Raw genomic sequence first — 20,969 nt, 5'->3', positions numbered from 1 at the left:
ACACATTTTACAGTTCAAACAAGGCCATGTCGAGCGTGGCTACCCCTCGTATGTAACATATTGGGGACAAATATGGACACTATATTTGTATATGACACATGCGGAAATGGTAAATTGAAGATGTATATTTGATACATTAACTATTTTTTTTAGTAATCAACCAAAACATTCAGTAACTAGTAATACCTTTAATATTGTCTTTAGAACCAGCAGGTGAAACAATGAGCAACCAATTTCCTGTGTATTATGCTATTTCAAGGAGGAACAATGTCCCAAATGTGGTTAAAATCTTTTGAAGCATATTGGTTTTAGAGTGTCCACAAGGGTGATATTGCTTTGTGTTACAACTGCCACCGTGACCTTGACTTTTGAACTTTAAAGTCAATAGCGTTTAAGATATTCTTAACGAGTAACGTCATACCAAGTTTTGAGCATTTTGGTTCTAGAACCAGAAATAAAATGCTCATTATAATATATATTCAATATTGATCAAACAATTTAAAACGCGTGATGCCTTCGGCATATAATTTAAATGCATCGTAAGCTGTACACTACGTCTTTTAGACATCGTATGGCCATCGCGTCATCATCGTAATCAATCGTGTAGCCTTCGTAATCCATCGTGTAGCCTTCGTAATCCATCGTGTAGACTTCGTGATCCATCGTGTAGGCTTCGACTGAGATAAGAAGCTTAAATACCCGTCTTGGTTAACCTTCGTATGTCCATCTTTTGCTATCGTATATAACTTCGGCAACATCGTACAGACTTCGTTATTCATCGTACTTGCTTCGGTCAATTTTTGGTATTTTAACGAGATCGGGATCAATTTCGTACGAACTTACAATTTTCGCATTCGGGTGTCCATCGTATATAAAAATCGGGACAATGTGACGCGGGCATTATGCAAGACCGTTAACGCATTTTCAAATATCAACCTAGTAGTAACTTGCATAAACAGTGTGTGAATTTTAATGGGTCATCAAGTGTTTCTCAAATAATGGCATGCAAAAGGAAATCACGAATTCACCAACATTCAAAATGACTTCATTTTCAGAAAACGACATCTGTAACAAACATAAACTTTTAGCTACTTCTTTACAAGCAGAACCAAACACAATGAAAGTTCCAACTATGTACTGGCTTCCGAAGCTGCACAAAAAACCTTACAAATATAGATTTATTTCATCTTCTAGCCATTGTTCAACTACTAAATTGTCTGTTTTACTTACTAGTACACTTGGTACAATTAAAAACCTGATAATAAATTGTTCAAATAAGGCCTTTGAAAATAGTGGAATTAATTACTTTTGGAGTGTCAAAAACTCTAGGAAGTACTTGATAAATTGCATGCATATATTATTGATTTTGAATCTGTTCAAAGTTTTGATTTTTCTACCCTATATACCACTTTGCCTCATATTCTTATTAAGAAAAAAATCACATCCCTAATTAACTGGGCATTTAAAAAGTCGGAATGCGAGAACATATGTTCAAACTCTTTTAGATAATTTTTTAGTAGCAATAAACAAAAGAACTATGTCAATTGGACATGCTTTGATACTATTTATGCGCTTGAATTTTTACTTGATAACATTTTTGTTCGCTTTGGAGATTCCGTTTATCGTCAAGTTATTGGAATTCCAATGGGGACTAACTGTGCACCACTTATTGCGGACCTGTTTTTGTATAGTTATGAGTTACAATGTATGACTAAAATTAGAAAAGACCCATCAAAACAACATTTGATACAAAAATTTAACAATACTTTTAGGTATTTGGATGATATATTGGCTCTCAATAATGACGACTTCAGTATGTATACTAAAGAAATTTATCCTGTAGAACTTACTTTAAATAAAGCTAATGATAACAATGACCACTGCCCTTTCCTCGATCTTGATATCTACATCATAAACGGGAAGCTTAATACAAAAAATTATGATAAAAGAGATGATTTTTCATTTCCTATTGTTAATTATCCATTTTTAGATGGTGACGTTCCCTTGTCGCCATCTTATGGTGTTTATATATCTCAACTTGTACGATTCGCTCGTGTATGTAACAACGTATTAGATTTTAGCGAGAGAAATTATGTATTACTGAAAAGTTATTACAGCAGGGTTTTCGATATCACAAACTGGTCAAAACATTTACTAAATTTAACACCGGTATAAGGAAATAATTCGTAAATATAACTCAACATGCAGACATCTTATACGTTCAGGTATTTCACATCCAATTTTTTATGGAAATATTCTTTATAAAGCACAAAAATGTCAGTATTCTCCTCAGAAACTAACAAAACCTTTAAATAGACTTATTAAAAGGGGATATAGTTACGATACTGTTGTCAAGTCATTAAAAATTGCATATTTTGGCTTTAACATTGATTCACTGATAGGGTCTTTGCATCGGAACTAAACACATTTATTTCTAAAACAGTTGTTGGCATGACACGGGTTATGTTCTTCTCATATATTTTATGATAGTATGATACTAAACCCCTAACGGAAGGGATTGTACCTGATATTCATATGATGAAGACATAATCTTTCAATCAGTTTAATTGAGGTCTGGAGCTGGCATGTCAGTTAACTGCTAGTAGTCTGTTGTTATTTATGTATTATTGTCATTTTATTTATTTTCTTTTGTTACATCTTTTGACATCGGACTCGGACTTCTCTTGAACTGAATTTTAATGTGCGTATTGTTATTCTTTTACGTTTCTACATTGGCTAGAGGTATAGGGGGAGGGTTGAGATCACATAAAAATGTTTAACCCCGCCGCAATTTTGCGCCTGTCCCAAGTCAGGAGCCTCTGGCCTTTGTTAGTCATGTATGATTTTAAATTATAGTTTCTTGTGTATAATTCGGAGTTTAGTATGACGTCCATTATCACTGTACTATTATGCATATTTTTAGGGGCCAGCTGAAGGACACCTACGGGTGCGGGAATTCTCGATACATTGAAGACCCATTGGTTGCCTTCGGTTGCTGTTTGCTCTATGGTCGGGTGGTTGTCGCATTGACATATTCACCATTTCCTTTCTCAATTTTATTATACACAGTGCAATGACAGGTTCGTGTTGAAAAGAGGGTCAGGTTTAACGTGAACTGACCCCCTTTTTGTCCCTTTTCCAATTTCTTGGGATTTTATTTAAAAGCAACGCCGCACGACTTTTGAGGCATCTGGGGTTTCTTTTAAAGACGATAAAAACACATTTTCAGTTGTCAAAATATGGGTGACTGTTTCCTTTACACTGCCAATCGCAATATATTCGAGGTATGATTAAACCTTGCAATTACTCTTTTTTGACGTTTTTGATAATTGTTATAAACCTCTTAAAAAATGTTAAATAAGAATTATTTTGCAACATAAATTGTCAAAATCGAACCAATATCGTCGGTAGTTAAAATTCCATTCAAAATAGCATTGACTTAACTACATTTGAAATAGCATGGAATCACCATTACTGGTTCTCCTTAAAAATGGAAACAACACTTTTAACAATTTCTTCCGTCCGAGTCGTTTTTCTGGATTTAGCTTCATGTATTAGTACCAAAACCGTTGAAGAGCTATACGTTAAAAAAAACTAAAATAAATTGCCAAATTCATCTATAAACAACTTTGCCTGAGAGAGTTGAATCCTTATTTTAAATTGAACTTATGACAAATCTAAATAGACAGACTATGCTAAAGTTTCAGAGTAAACGGACCATGACTGAGGTAACTATCCAAATTAATTTCCATTGATGAGGAGTGTTTTATGATGAAAAACTAAATACCTTTACTAATTGACTTACCATAATTTGTTTCCCCTCAAACTAAGATTTTCTTTCACGAAAAAAAAAACCAACGACATTTTTGGCAGGAAAAATGTCAACCCTGGTCAATGTTTGTCGGATTCAATTCCACACTGCAAACAAGGAGTTTAAACGCACAATCATAATAATAGTGGACTGACGATAAACCACTTAGACCACTCTATCATCGTGACCCCAAAAATATATGAAATAATGCACACCATTTTTAGTATAGGACGGCATGATTTTATACCCGCATGGGAATTCTCTTGTCATTGCAACTAGAGCTTTTCTCAAGTCAGATGTGCAGGTTAAACACAACTAGTCTGTCTTCATCTATTTTGGGCATCCTTAAGTACAGTTAGTGTTGTACTGGTATCAATTTTGTAATGATTGTTTCCTTGTTTGTTTTTTTATTATTTTGGTTTACTTTTGTTCACGTTTTCTTTTACAATAAATTTTGAATGCCATGTCCCTATGAATATTCCTATTATATGAGACAAACTGTATTGGTTATAGATCTTTGATAATTATTTTACTTTCACTATGGTCTACTATACCGACCTATAAATAATCGTGGAGAAAACTCGAGTATCCGATGAGTGCAATCTAATTTCGGCAGGACAAATAACAACCCTATTCAATTAAGATCCGATTATATCATGTATATTGCAGCCGGAAAAAAATTGGTTCGAAATCACAACCTCAATAAAGAGAGGATATAGACTATTGTATATGAACCACTTAAAACTGTCGACAATCCAGGCCCCATAATATATGAAATAAAACAACCCCTATTAGATGTTAGATGACAATATTAGAGATCCGTAGATTAAGAACTTTAAGCTTGTATTCAGTCTTGCGACTAACGTTTATCTCCGGTTAGATCCAACAGTTAAGTACATCGAGTTTATCTTCAGTCATTGCAAGCATTTGTAGTATGGTAACAATTGTTTTAATATTTTGTTTTAATGTTTGCTTTTGTCTTTGTTTTTTTACTATCTGTTATGTGCGTTTTTCTAAGACAGAAGTTTTTGAATGGCATATTCTCATGCTATTTTGTTATACATGTTATAGTATAATGAAATATATGTGCAAATCGGAGTGTATGATTGTCTTTATTATAGAATCGATTCATAGATTGACATCGAGTATATACATGTAAACTATACATTGTTACATGTTGTCTTTTAAATGTACTTCCATTCCATTATATTCAACGTTGGAAAGATTTGATATTGATATTTACTCCAAATAACATTTCGATCTCATGCAAGATAATAACAAAATATATTAACAAAATTGAAAAACAAATTTAGCATCATATAGCTAGACATCTAAATTATATTCAAATGATTTGTTAGAATTATAAATACAACAATTGTAAGAATCGATCCAGTAAATAATTTCAAAGAATACTTATTATTGTTTTGTGAACATTTCAGTCTTATTTTTTCATTATAACTGGACAAATTTCTTTAATTCTTAATGTGATATTTTGAAATCAAACTTGTGTCAAATAAAGATCAAGTGAACATATATCTAAAGCTGACTGACATCTGTTTCAATACTCGTCGATTTTGATCAGATCTTTACGTTGTTCAATAGGGCAACAATGTCACTGAACCCATTTTCCTTTGCAATAGCTATAGGTGAAAGTCCCGATGTCTTCACATGTGCATCATAAATGAGCAATATCTTAACTATTTCAATGTTACCATTGACGCACGCTTTGTAAAGAGGTGTTTCACCATCAACGTCGGTTACATTTACTTTTGCCTTTTTCTCAACCAATGTATTTACAACGTCTTTGTGATTGTTCATGCAAGCCAAATGGAGAGCGGTAACTCCGTCTTTATCAGTATGATTTACATCAGATTTAAGATTCAGTATCATCTTAACTATATCATTGCATCCATTTTCACAACTGTAAAAAAGGCCTGTCCATCCCTTCTCGTTTTCCTTGTCGTATTTGACATTATTCTCTATAAGAATATCTATAACATTACGATGCCCGTGTCTGCATGCTTCATGAAAGGGTCTCATCTTATCCCTATTTGTTTTCGAATCAACCAAAGCTCCTTTTCTAATTAACAATTTAACGATATGTTCATTTCCGTTTCTACATGCTAAATGAAGAGGAGTCGTCCCACTTTTCTCTTGTGCCTCTACTTTTGAACCATTTTGTAATAAAATATTAACAATGTCTATACAATCTTTCTCACAAGCTGCATGCAAAGGTGTAGAACCGTTTAATAAGCTTTTATTTATATCTGCCTTATTTTGAATTAGAAGGCTCACAATATCTTTATAATCCCTTGTGCATGCATAATACACAGGAGTCCTTTCTAGTTTGTCCAATGCATTAACATTGGCTCCAGCTTTTAATAACAACGAAGCTGTATTATACTGTCCCTCTAAGCATGACAAATGTAAAGGTGTTAATTCACCTTTATCTTTTATATCAAATGTAGCATGATGATTCAGAAGTACTGTTGTTATTTCGGTGAAACCTTTCATACAGGCTATGTGAAGAACACTTTTGTGTTCTCTAATCATATACGTTTCGTTGATCTTGGCAACATCGTTCGGTAAGTTGATAAAATACTTCACAACGGGAATTAAATTATTTTCACATGCGTAGAAAAAAGGCGATAATCTGTCGTTGTTCAAAAAGTGCACATTTGGGTCATTTTCAACAAGCATTTTAACTATATTAAGATGACCGTTCAAGGATGCTAAATGCAGCGGTATATTTCCCTTTGCATCGGTTTGATGAATCATTCCGTTGTCAAAGTTCATAAAATCAGAAACATAATCTTCATAACCTAACGAAGAAACAACATGAAGAACAGTTAAACCGTCAGCATTCATTATCATGTTTTCTCTCGTTTTACTGTTTGTTAAGAACTCCAAAAGTTTCTGTCTGAATACTGGAAAAGCACTTTGAGTATTTCCAAAAACATCCACAAACTTGCCTTCAAAAAGGTCCCTTGCAAGACGGGAAAAATAAGCCTCTTCATGTTCTGGTGTAATTTTAATTACAGGAATAGTCTGATCGGCCTCAATGCATGTCAATCTTACTTGATTCTTAATCACATCGCTCTTACTGTAATTTAGTACTGAGTTTATACATGTGTTTGCAATGCAATAAAGAACTAAAGCTTGCATAGTTTCGTGGATATATTCGAAAAAGTCATTATCAACCTTTACGTATGTATCTGTCAAAGCCTCGAGTTGACTGACAATAAGTCTTTTTGATGGAAGAATTTGAGATCCAGATTCCAGGAATAAGTTTTTTATCAACTCTTCATTTTCAATATTAACATGAGATAAATGTTTAGTAATTGTTTGTTTGATAGCAAGCACAGCTAAAGAGATATAACGAACTGATGATTTCAGTTTGTAATTATTAATTTCCTGTTCTATGAATTGAACAGGTAATGTAAAAAAGTTTTCTACGGTACAAACGTTTTGTGATGAAAAGATCGAGCATAACGAGGGCAGAAAAGGATACATCATTATTATTTTGTCGTTTATATATTGAATGTCAACTTTATCAAGATATGCCTCACATATGGTCCGTTTTTCCGATAGAGTAAGTCTCAACTCATCTGTATGTATATCGCATACGGAAGCTGATAATCCAAAGCGTTCGCATACTTCAGGAAGCCAAATAGACTTTCTACACGTTAGTATTACTTTGGTCTTATCGTTGTTACTTAAAATCTTATGAATCAATGGTCCTTCTTTATCCCACAAAACTGCTTCCGTCTCGTCAAATTCATATTTTCCGATAAAATCATCAATGATGAATACTTGATTTGTACCTGGTAAATAATACTGAGTTAAGTCGGATGGCTTCTGTGCCGGAATTATTGTGTACTCATATTCGCTCATCAATCTAAATGCTGTGTGATAAGCACAAGCGGATTTTCCTGTCCCTGTCGGTCCAACAATAGCAACAAGCTTTTCTGTCTGAATGCGCTGATATACAAATTGAGCAGCTCTTGTTACAACAAATTTTACAAGTACTTTGGACCAATGTGAAAGTCTTTCCTTTCGCCATTCTGTAATAAAAATAGATTACATGCTTAGAAGAGTGATATGAATAAAATGTAATTATTGTGGAATACAACATATCCGAAGGGAAAATTGATATAACCCATTTTCAATTTGTAAAATACATTTAGATATGTACACTGTATTTATATAGACGTATGTATCATAATATGCAAAGTTTTGTAAATTTTAGTATTTATAGCGATTCCTTAGGGGTTAATTGAACATTTTGGTCATGTTGACTTATTTTCAGGTCTTACTTTGCTGTATATCATTGATGTTTAATATTCAAGATAATAACCAAAAACAACAAAATGTCCTTAAAATTACCAATTAGGTGCAAACCTAACAACCGGCTATCCGAATCATCTGAAATGTCTAAGGCAGATAAATCTTGACCTGATCAACAATTTCACTCGCTGTCAGATTTGCTCTAAATGCTTTGGTTTTTGAGCTATAAGCCAAAAAATGCAGTGTGCCCCTATGTTCTATTTCTAGCTATGGCGGCCATCTTGGTTGGTTGGCCGAGTTATGAGGAACATTTTTTAAACTAGATGCACAAATGATGATTGTGGCCAAGTTTGGTTTAATTTGGCCTAGTTGTTTCAGGAGAAGAATTTTCTAAAAGATTACTAAGATTTACGAAGAATTGTTAAACATTGACTATAAAGGGCAATAACTCCCTAAGGGGTCAAACTGACCATTTTGGTCATGTTGACTTATTTGTAAATCTTACTTTGCTGAACTTTTATGCTGTTTACAGTTTATCTCTATCTATAATAATATCCAAAATAATAACCAGAAACAGCAAAATTTCTTTAAAATTACCAATTCAGGGGCAGAAACCTAACAACGGAATGTCCGATTCATCTAAAAATTTCAAGCCAAATAGATTTTGACCTGATAAACAATTTCACCCCCATGTCAGATTTGTTCTAAATGCTTTCGCCTTTGAGTTATAAGCCAAAGACTGCATTTGACCCCTATGTTCTATTTGAAGCCATGGCGGCCATCTTGGTTGGTTTGCCGGGCCACCGGACACATTTTTATAACAAGATAACCCAATGATGATTGTGGCAAAGTTTGGTGAAATTTGGCCCAGTAGTTTCAGAGGAGAAGATTTTTGTAAAAGTTAACGAAGACGGACGACGGACGCCAAGTGATGAGAAAAGCTCACTTAGCCCTTCAGGCCAGGTGAGCTAAAAATGCATTTACAATCTGGTGCAAGGATATTTTACCTAATACATAATCTGGAGTCTTTCCTATACTTTCTTCAAGTTGGCATATTTTGCCCTTTAACTCCTGCTTTTCTAAATCAGTTTTCTCTTCAGCCTCTACAAAATAAAATAAAATATACATAACAAGACTTATTCTATATACGTTTGGCAAGACCCTTAAGTTTGTATGCAAGATATTCGTCATTTCAAATAAAGATTTTGTTCACAAAAAGCTGTAATGAATTACCAATTCCTCATAGCTTGTAACAATAAGACTTTTCAGGATCTCCACCATGACCCCTTTGTTATCTATATAGCTAAACATTAATCGAACTAACTGCTTTTGGAGCCTATTTCGTTCAACTACATCTCCAAAGCTATTGCTTTGTAAACAAGAATGTGTCCCCATTACACGTATGCCACATCCGCATTTAATTTTCTATGTTCAGTGGACCGTGAAAATGTGAGAAAATCTCTAATTTGGCATTACAATTAAAAAGATCATATATTAAGGAACATGTTTACTAAGTGTTAAGTTGAGTGGATTTCAATTTCATCAAAAACTGCCCCGACCAAAAGTTTTAACCTCGAACAAAAACTTTAACCTGAAGCGGGACAGACGGACGAACCGTACAACGGACAAACCAGAACACATTATGCCCATAAATGGGACATACAAATTACATCAATACTATTTCGTTTATTTAAGGTTTGATACGAAAATACAATTAACTGAAATAAAGCATCAATTATTTTAATAAATATTCTGTCATTGTTTAGTATCAAATGATTTCATCTTCCCAATTGTGACTTTTCATATTTAAGACCAGGAGTTCAACATGGTGAAGTTGTAGTTATCTCTTTGTAAATTTTACGGACGCCATCAGGGGCTGTTTAACCGTTGTGGAATATCCGTTTCACATATAATATCAGATATGTTCCTTATTTTGTAACTTCAATCCCGCCCCCCTTTTACGAATGTGACCTACCTAGTTAGCCTATTTCCCGGATGTGTATTAACGTGAGCAACGCGACGGGTGCCGCGCTTGTTGGTCAGGATCTGCCTTCCCTTCCGGAACACCAGAGAGAATCCCTAGTTTTGGGGGGTTTCTGTTGCTAGTTTACCCCTACAGTATTTGAAACATGATTACCTATTATGTCTGTTTGTTATATCAACAAATCGTTGTCAGTAATGGTATTGGATGCGACTTTCATATACGGGAGAGGTTTTTAAACCAGGTGTAATCTATCATTTTCAACATTTTTTTTTCATAAGCTTTAGCAAGTTGAATGATATCAAACTACAAGAATAGAGTCGAAAGACACAAACGGGTATTCATTAAGCCTCCCATCATATAAAAACGTGTGCTGTATTCCTATTAATGAGATATATACATTGACACATGTTGCATTATTTTTAATAAAAAAACAAACCTTTGCGTTTGAGTTTCATTCTGTATAAACAATCTTCTATGATAGGCAATACCAAAACTATAACTGAAAATATACAAGATGAGATTGAGAATGGAAATAAATCAACTAAAATTAAAAAAAAACATGCATTTGTTGTTAATGTCTGTGTCATTTTGGTCTCCTTTGGAGAGTTTTCTCATTGGCAAGCATACCACATCTTCTTTTTTTATATTAAAAACTATGTTTTAGTCAAATACGTAATGCATTAGATTATAGTCGTCCTTTGATATGACCGAATCAAACTCTTGACACGTCGACTGTTACAAATGTGGGTCTTTTTGATGGAAACAGAAAGTTTGCCTTGCAACAGCTTATCGTAAGACCTATCAAACAGCTTTTGCAAATGGTCCTTACGTACAGAGAGCGTGGAACTCTCTTTTCTAGCGGTATCAGCTTGTACATCTTCAATCTTATCGAACGTGACTGCCTATTTGTACATTCAGCACAGCCAACAGATGACAAAACTTCGGCAAGGGTTTTTTTCTGTGGCCAGAAGAAGACCATGAATTGCCGTATTTACAAAAAATGTATGTTCCCCAGTCATCCTAAGGGGTCATTTTACACGAGAATCGGACTTAAACTTGATAAATTATCAGTGAAACAACAACAGTATATAAATTTGTAATATATTTGACCTATCATGAGGGACATGCCGACTTTGCTGTGAATATAAAAAAATAACATGTCCTTTCACAAACAATTATAAATGAGCATGTCACGTAATATAAAGACGATACATATGTTTGAAACAGTCGCTGAACCACAGGACGATATTTCCCAGGTCAAAATCTGTATGCCAGTCTTAATGTACGTTTCAAAAACATAGATATACTAGATACGATGTATTAAAAGTAGCTTTTGACATATGATAAAACTGTGTAAAATTAGATTACGCTTTCGCTGCCACAAATCTATTTATAGGTATGAAAATTCTGATTTTTTTTATAAAGACAAAACTTACTTGGTAAGGATAAAATCAGCATAAAAACTACGAGAACTGCAGCACCCGCAGACTTTCCATTAGCTAAAAAAATAATGGTTGCAATAAGTCGAAATTAAGCTGATATTTTTATTTGTGAGGGTCGCAGCAGTCCATTCCATTATTCAAAATATCCTATTCATTATTCAAAATTGACTATTTCTTCATTTTCACGCGTATTTTGGCATTAAAGTCATCCGTAACCCCTTTTATTGCGGGACAAAGGTTAACAACCATTTTATTCTGTAGGCGTTCAAATTGTGTATAACGTTTCCTGTAATTCAGTGCTGACAGGTCGAAGCAGTCCATTTCATTATTATTCAAAAAAGCTATTTCTAAATGTTCACGACAATCTCGACATTATGGTCCTCTGTAACTTCTCTAATAGACGTTGCGGAACATATTAATTATATTACTTGTGTTCCTCTAGTGATAAGCTTTCGAATGAGGTATAAGGTATATCTATAATTTGGTGCTGAAGGAGTGCAGCATTACAAGAATAGCAAAGGTCTTGTGAAAATAAAAAAAAGACAATATACATGACAGTGTATAGTATTTCAAATTTTATATATGTTTGGTATTCAGGTATTTCATATATTGAAACAAGGAAATTTCTGTTAAAAATAGTTAGGAAAACCCACTAGTTTATCCTCCGAAACTAACTGAATAGATAAAGATCATTATTTCACAGAGTGTTTTGTTTTTTATTACAAAAATGTATATTAATTTGAATTTTTATAAGATTATTGAAAACGACGAATTCTGAAATACGGGATATATAGTGTCACAGTCAAAAAAAAATTCTTTCATAACTTCAGTATTCACTTTTCAACTTGAATACAGAAATATCAACTATTTCATTATTCATTATACATCTTTCAACGTTGAATACTGAATAATGAACTATTTCATTATTAATTTCTGAATTTTGAATAATGAATAATGGAAGTACTTCAGCGGAGTTCAACATTGATTTATTTTGAAATACTCTAGACTTCAAATCAAATGACATTCAAAACGGACAGTCGTTTATTAAATGGCTAAATTAAAAGCTAAAACCCTTTTAACTACAAATATATGGACAAACAAGAATGTGTACCAAATACACGGATGATCCATCCGCACTATCATTTTCTATGTTCAATGTACCGTGAAAATGGGGTAAAATCTCTAATTTGACATACAAATTGAAAAAAGATTATATTATAGGGAAAATGTTTACTAAGTTTCAAGTTGATTGGACTTCAACTTCCTCAAAAACTACCTACTACTAGACTAAAAACTCTAACCTGAAACGGGACAGACGGACGAACGAACGAACGGACCGACGAACTGACGAACGGATGCACAGACCAGAACGCATAAAGCTCATAAATTGGGCATACAAACTATAATCTAATTTACTTGGTATAGTCAAATGTTGGATTAAACCTACGTTTTATAGTACGTTTAACCTCTGACTTGATTGACAGTCTGAAGAAACATTGCTGAAGAAATATTCACGTGCCAGTGAAACATTCGAGCTTATTAAAGAGACACTGTGACAGTTCAATTTAGATTTTTTTTATGTTCTAAATCAAATATGAGAATAAGTCAAATAGGTGATTCGGAATTTACCGATACTTATGTAATGCCCCTTCATATACGATCGACATACCTATTACATGAGCCTTCAACGAGGAATTGTCAGTCCATAATGGAATTTCTGGATTCTTGGTCAACCTGAGAAAGAGGATACAAATATAGAATGTATGCACAATATAATAGTAAACGGGATTTATAAGTACCCGGCCACGTACACTTTTATTTTTGTCTATCTGATGAGTGAAGCCTTTTTCAACTGATTTTTATAGTTCGTTCTTATGTTGTACTGTTTTACCACTGTCCCAGGTTAGGGGTTGGGGGGTTGGGATCCCGCTTACATGTTTAACCCTGCCACATTATTTATGTATGTGCCTGTTCCAAGTCAGAAGCCTGTAATTCAGTGGTTGTAGTTTGTTTATGTGTTAAATATTTGTTTTTCGTTCATTTTTTTTACATAAATAAGGCTTTTAGTTTTTTCGTTTGAATTGTTTTACATTGTCTTATCGGGGCCTTTCATAGCTGACTAAGCGGTATGGGCTTTGCTCATTGTTGAAGGCCGTACGGTGACCTATAGTTGTTAATGTTTGTGTCATTTTGGTCTTTTGTGGATATTTGTCTCATTGGCAAGCATACCACATCTTCTTTTTTATATTATATTGTAAAATGTGAGACATCCCCAATACCAAGTAGACCTACCCACATTTAGTTGTCGTCATTTGCTAGTTTTCTGGGGTTGTGGTAGCTGCTGAATGAACAATATTTCATATTGACTAATACAATAAAACAGCAAGGTCCATATTACCTGACTTCCGCAGTTGAATGATCAAATATGTTATGGTTTGAATAGACACGTGCCATGTTTCATTGTTTATCTACATACATTTTTTCTCCAAATTATAGTAATTACGTCTTGTGTGAGCTTAGAAAATTGTATATTAAAACAAACAAAAAAGGAGGCAAGTATTGTTGTATTCTCTTAACTGGCATTGTCAAAGACTTTTTTTTATGTCACTATGCATGTATAAACTAAACTGTATAAAGTTTAGTAAATCATTTCATTAGCAAATATGCTTGGAAGATTTTTTAGATTAGGGAAAACAATTTATTTCAGAACTGATAACGTTGATATAACACATTTACTCTTATGTGACGTCACGGTTTTATATCATTGATACCTTGATAAGCTATTATGATTATCTTTAATTATACTACAAGATTATTTTACTCACACGACCGGAAATAGTGATTCACAGTGAAAGCTAGGTTTCCACTCATTCTCATTAAGACACTCATAATCTAAATATGTTAAATTAAAATGAATTAATATGTATCCAAGTTGTTACTTATCACATTTAAAACAAGACTGCACACGTCGAAATGTGTCACTATGAATTATACTATTCGTGATTGATTCAATGTTCTAATACTTTAAGATCGAAAAATGAACCTTTCGCAAATATTTTCCGTTATAATTCCTTTAACATTTAAAAATAGAAAAAGGATATTTTTATAAACGGATTTAAAAGCAAATGTCAGCATTATTTGCAAAGTCTGTCAAAGTATTTTACAGAAAATGTCCTTTCATGTACTATTATACCTGGTGATAAAATGTAGTTAGGTGGACATATCTTCAGATGACAGGAACAATCTTCCTCGGATGGTACACAATAACATCGGCGTTTTCGTTTATTTACGAAATCATATCCTCTCGTATAATCACAGCGGCAGGATCTATCATTTTCCAATGTACCATTACTATAAACGACTTGTCCCTCCCCACTGCAGTAAGATTTCTCATAAACACATCGACTGTTTCCAGAAGGCAGGAATTTGAAAGGCTGGTAGAACTCACTGTTACAATCAGCGCCTTGCAATGTTCCATTAGATGATCCAGCAACTATAAGCTGTTGTCCTATCAAATACAAAAACTAGAAAGTAGCAAAAGGCAGGTTAAACCAAACATACAAATTTAATTATCCTATTGCCATTGCCAACAATGTGTTATTATAAAAGTGTTAACCTGACATATCATTTGAGAATACATGTAGATATGAGATATCAATATTATTAAGCATGGTATATTTTAAAGAATTTCGGTACGACTTATGAAAGATTGCATTTATATTTGATATAAAAAAAAATTTTTATATACATTTGTATTCTATAATATACATGAATATAATGAGCAAACGAGAAAGCTTACCTGGTGCTTCGAAATCTGACGTTTTTCTACAAAATTCAGTAAAATAATGTTCGTTCCTATTAAACAAGCAGAAGTAACTGTCCACAGAGCCACAACGCTTTTCTGCTATATGTTTCCAGTGCGACTGAACAGGACAATGAAAGCTGAAACCAGATTCAGATAGCTTCCACAATGATATTATCTGAAGAAAAAAACATGTTGTATAGTGTTATGTCGGATGCACGAATGGCGTACAGAGCCTTCAGCATCTCATGTTCTTTGATTCATGTTAAGTATGTAAGACATGGTTAAAGAACAAGCCTAAAAAAATAAGCAATGAACAGGTAGATGTTTCAACCTAACAAACAATTAGTAAATCAACTCATCATATATACCAGGATTGATTTTGTTTATTTGCACCAAACGCGTTTCGTCTACTAAAGACTCATCATTGACGCACGAATCAAATGTTACAAAGGCCAAACAATGTACGAATCTAAAGAGCATGGAGGACAACATATCCTAAAAGTTTTGCCAAATACAGTTAAGGTAATATATTCCTGAGGTAGACAAAACAAAATATTAAAAACACGACCGAGTGATCATGTATTTATTAAAACCACACACTACAATTCCGTGGAACGTCAATTGAAATATATTAACAATCATTCCTAGTTGCAACAACAGATTCAATAAATTTGCACAAAGACAAACCTGAGTAGCTATTTTATGTATTTCTTTATCTGGAAGCAAGCCATTTCGTACCTTGACCAGTTCGTACCTCTTCCATGTTGTACCCAAATTTGTCATTTCGTACCCAACATTTACCATTTCGTACCCATAATAATATTCATTTCGTACCCTACGGGCCAAATGCATCTACCATTTCGTACCTCATGGACTTTATACATGTTAGCTATTTCGTATCATATCTAATCTTACATAAAAACTTTGGAAAATACCTTAATTGTGGCTGGCTTATTTGTCGCTAGCTTGAGACCAGTATATGATATAAGACGGGAATATTTTCATCAAAAGAACAAATATAATAGTGAAAAACCTTCCGAACTACAATTTGAATAGTTCATTCTTCGAAAAGTTTCGGAGAGTTTGAGCTGACAAATATATTTTTCGCAGTTCATATAAGAACTTATCAACAATGAACAGTAAAGCATAATTCTATGGCGGACTTCAGATTGAGTTGATCCTTACTATAGTTTCAATAAACCACAATTGTCCTTATCAACCCTAAGTGTAACAACTTACCAAGCAAAGGCTGAATAGATACATGTTGAAGTTTTGTTAAATCATTATGAAAGCTGAAAATAAAAGAATATGATATAAGCCAAGGACATATGTAATCCCTATTTTAACATTTAGTAAAAAAAACTCCAAAGATTGTTTGAAGTACATACAATCTTTGACTCTCTGATCTTGCAATAGTATAGTTTGTTCTTATGTTGTATTGTAACACCACTGTCACATGTTAAAGGGAGTATTTGTCGCTAGCAAACGTGTTTAACTGGCCACATTCTTGTTCTGTCTGTACCAGGTCATACATTTTTCATGTCGAGCCATAATGATCTTAAAGCAGATTATACAGAACTTTTTTTTCACATCGTTGAAGACCGAACCAATTTTCAAATCAAAAAGCTTTAAGCATGACCAAATAAAATAAATGCGGAAAACTGTTTATTTGAGTGGTCTGTATAAAATAATCAGACCAGAACAAAATTCGAACTTGATCTGTCACTTGTTATGATAGATCAATATACCAAATATCAAACCAATATCCTCAATAAAGGCAACAGTAGTATACCGCTGTTCAAAACTCATAAATCCATGGACAAAGAACTAAATCGGGTTCACAAACTAAAACCGAGGGAAACGCATTAAATATAAGAGGAGAACAACGACACAACACCGAAACGCAACACACACAGAAACGGACCAAGCATCAGACAAAATCCCACGAGAATAACACATATAACATCTAAACCAAATACATGAATTTGGGATAAACAAGTACCGTGCCACGTCTTATCTTAATATCTCAAAAATAATAAAAATGTAAAAAAAAAAAAACGACACAACATTAAAATGCAAAACACACAGAAACGAACAATAATATAACAATAGCCATCTTCCTGACTTGGTATAGGACATTTTTAAAGGGGAATAAAAATGATGGGTTGAACCTGGTTTTGTGGCATGCCAAACCTCGCACTTTAATGACCAAGTTAAATATAACATTGAAAGTACAACATAATATTACAGGACTACAATACAAATAAATAGGAGAACATATTAGACAAAGAAACACATGATTAATAGATAACAAAAAGAATCAGGTTTAGAATTCAATACGTCAAACACGCGTCTCGTCAATACAAGACTCACCAGTGACGCCCAGATATAAAAGATCGAAAGTGAATAAAAGTACAAAGTTGTACAGCACTGAAGATCAAAAGTTGAAAAATGTTGTGCCAAATACGGCGTAGCTTTTTCCCTCAAGCCTGAAGGAAAAAGTGTGAAAGACTTATTTGCCTGTGTGCCTACCTCCCTGGACAGACAGACAGACAGACAGATCTAATATCAAATGAATACGGCCTTATCATACTTTCATTTTTAGTCTCAACTGTCTCAGATTTTAGCTTGTGAAGTCAGATTTCCAATTGAACACTTTCAAATAATTTTCAAATCTTTCATTTTTTTACCAATTCATGAAACCTTGGTAAAAGGAAAAGAACTTTATTATTTTACGCAGTTAGAAAAAAAATAGTTCTGCAGTTAGCTTGCTTGGTCTTTGTGAAATTATCAGTCATATTTGTCATTTAACTAAAATGATAACGAAAATTTAGTTGTATTTTCGTACTATCAATGATATCAATAATCCAACAGATTGCACATAAACTAAAACTATTATACATCGTCAAATGGTATAACACAGTTTCATATTATTCTAATATGAAAAGAGAGTTGTACATTAAATGCATGTGTCGGCAACGTTCATTCAGTTGGGAGACATACATGTACATGTATTTTGCTATTGATTTCTTAATTACGTACAGTGGCAAATAGCTGTTGCATACTCAAATAGTTTGTGTCAACACCACACAAAAGTTTTGAGAAATCATATTATTTATTTTTTTATTTTGATCAAAAGAACATGTAAGATCATGAAATTGTGATCTGGGAATTTATTTGTACTTTCGCTTTCTGTTTAACTTATTCCTATTTAAAACACATTCGCAATCATATAATGACGCAACCTCTTTGCTTACATATGAACCTAAATGTAGAAAATTCTACATGCGTGTGTATACGTATATAAAAATAATGCATTCTTCTCCGTCTAGGTCGTAAAATAAGTCCGTTATGTATGTAATTGGATATCTATAGACTTTATCACGATTTATGCAACCTTAATATAGATCAAATTTCGAAAAGACTTTCTTTCCATATTATTTAAATTAACCCAAAACTCATTGTAGATTAATTAGAACACCTTCTTCCAATCGTTCTTAAACGCCCTCTTGCTTATTATACAGTATATCCTATGCATACATATGCATGAATATGTGTACACACATTGCACCAATTACCTAGTAATAAATTGATAATTACATATGATTTTTCATTTTTGTCATACAAATATAGAAAGTTGTAACCCTATGCTAAGGTCACAAAAAACTATATAGATACCAAAAACTTACCTTTAGTTATCAATATATAAATAATAAAATCGAACTGCCTAACTAAAATGGTCGTTTGTTTACCTATATATATGTGTCACATTATTGAGGCTCTAAATGTGGGTTCTCTATGTAAGTAAAATAATTTACGTACAACACCTTTTTTTTTACTTTCGTTATCTATTTGAGATAATGAATTGATATGACATGTAGTGCATCGTTTAATATAATCCGTCTCATGTTTTTATTTATACTCAAATTATAGCACTGCAATGTATGTTTACTGCACACAAACAGACGCAATTTTATTGAATTTAAATCAGTCGTGACCTACAAATGTATATATATATATATAAAGAGGAATGTGTGAACCTAAACTATTTACTTAGACACTTTTTGAAAGTATGATTTAAAAATAAAACACTTAAAATATTTCTTAAAAATAGAAACATATGATACGACAGGGTCAACTTAAAGTGCAAATTCATGACGTTGAGATTTCCGAAAAATCATTATGAAGTATGAAAACGAAAACGAAATCATGTAGCACTACATGATTGTTTTTATTAATAAAAAAATCAGGGAATAATCTTATCGGTTATCGGTTATTGACCGTGAGATTATGATCTCTGACCGTGAGATTATCTCTGACCGTGAGATTATCTCTGACCGTGAGATTATCTCAGCGGGAAAATATCTCATATCATTAAAGAGGGCGAGTCGTCAGGATATCAATTAAAAAAGAAAAAGACAATATATATGAGACACATATTTTGAGAACTGACACAAATGAGAATTATGCATGGGTCTTTCGTCACGGCGTCTTTTTATGAGATTGAATCAGAGTAATCATGTACTAGTGTTTATCATATGAGCGTCGATTTTGACACACGGATTCCTGCATGGTCTTAATAGTGATAGCAATAATGAAAATTTAGACAAATATAACGAGGACAAAAACAACATCGATAATTCATCTTGTGGCTATTTTTATTTTTCCTAAGGGTGTATGGCTGCAGATCGACTTTTTAAAAAGTTGTTTCGTTCGGTATACTTGTAATAAAACACGTAATGACCAATTATTAGTTTAATAGCATGTTTGTTGTCCCTTTGATGCTTTAGTTTTTATATTGACCTCGGTTTCGCCTCGAGCAATAGTTGGAATCTTAGTCATAACAAACTTGTTATTACCATCATAACCAGTCAAAAGTAGTTTACTAAAGGTTACAAGAACGCAATTGTTTGTTTATATTTTACTCACTGTGGTAAATATGATATCCGTAACTGCAGTGACGTATATCCAAAGATGGCGGAGTATGTGTTTGGTCAATATTTCTTTTTGTCAATTTTGTTATTATAATGTGTTATTCGTCGGTATTTCATGTCTTTTCATTCATAGCGTATTACTTAATTTGAAACTTAAATACTATTAACAGCAATCTAAAATATCGTGATGTATTTGTTAACTGAAATTTTAACTGATTAAAATATCTTAATTCAAGAGGGCCAAATAGCGTATTTCCATAGAAATAGGTTATTTTACCGGCACTATAGCAATATGCTGTTGATATTGTTGTCAGAGCTGGAAAAATAGAAAATATGTCACATATACCTTGCTAGCTTAGGCAAGTGGAAGCCAACTATTTTGTTTACACATATGCAATTCAAACAAGTGACTTTTACTTCAAAAGCTAGTTTAATTTAAACTGTTTCTATTTTTAAAGCGATGTGATTGACTTTGTTATATGGTAAAATGTTTTAAAAAAAATATGATGAAGTGAGATTTTTAACTTTTGATTTTAAAACATACATCTGAAGGACTCCTCGGGTGCGGGAGCTACTCTCTGCATTGAAGACCCATTGGAAGCCTTCGGTTGTTGTCTGCTCTATGGTCGTGTTGTTGTCTCTTTGACACATTCCCAATTTCCATTCTCAATTTTAGGTAAACAAATTGAGATTTCATTCGGATGCA

General features: G+C 33.2%; 1 protein-coding gene across 1 annotated transcript; it reads right to left on the bottom strand.

The window, feature by feature from the left end:
• Positions 1 to 4,927: 4,927 nt before the first annotated feature.
• Positions 4,928 to 19,082, bottom strand: LOC134696543 (uncharacterized). Its single transcript, XM_063558392.1, has 10 exons — positions 19,019 to 19,082; positions 16,569 to 16,621; positions 15,324 to 15,504; positions 14,718 to 15,032; positions 14,350 to 14,416; positions 13,194 to 13,258; positions 11,519 to 11,581; positions 10,519 to 10,581; positions 9,106 to 9,201; positions 4,928 to 7,875 (listed from the first exon to the last, which is right to left on the bottom strand). Exons 2-10 carry the CDS (start codon positions 16,590 to 16,592, stop codon positions 5,390 to 5,392), a joined length of 3,360 nt encoding a protein of 1,119 aa, XP_063414462.1. The 5' UTR covers positions 16,593 to 16,621; positions 19,019 to 19,082; the 3' UTR covers positions 4,928 to 5,389.
• Positions 19,083 to 20,969: the final 1,887 nt, after the last annotated feature.

The sequence above is a fragment of the Mytilus trossulus genome, chromosome 14, assembly GCF_036588685.1.
Source record: "Mytilus trossulus isolate FHL-02 chromosome 14, PNRI_Mtr1.1.1.hap1, whole genome shotgun sequence".
In the NCBI taxonomy this organism is placed as follows: domain Eukaryota; kingdom Metazoa; phylum Mollusca; class Bivalvia; order Mytilida; family Mytilidae; genus Mytilus; species Mytilus trossulus.
The sequence above is the reverse complement of the archived record's forward strand: the minus strand, read 5'-3'. Positions and strand labels throughout refer to the sequence as shown.

Bases quoted from the DNA above. Each gene is read 5' to 3' on its own strand.
- LOC134696543 (XM_063558392.1), bottom strand. From the start codon at position 16,592: ATGTATCTATTCAGCCTTTGCTTG. The intron at 11,582-13,193 runs GTATGTCGATCG...TTATTTTTTTAG, and splicing joins GTTGAAGGCTCATGTAATAG to CTAATGGAAAGTCTGCGGGT. The intron at 7,876-9,105 runs GTAAAATATCCT...TTTTTATTACAG, and splicing joins GACTCCAGATTATGTATTAG to AATGGCGAAAGGAAAGACTT.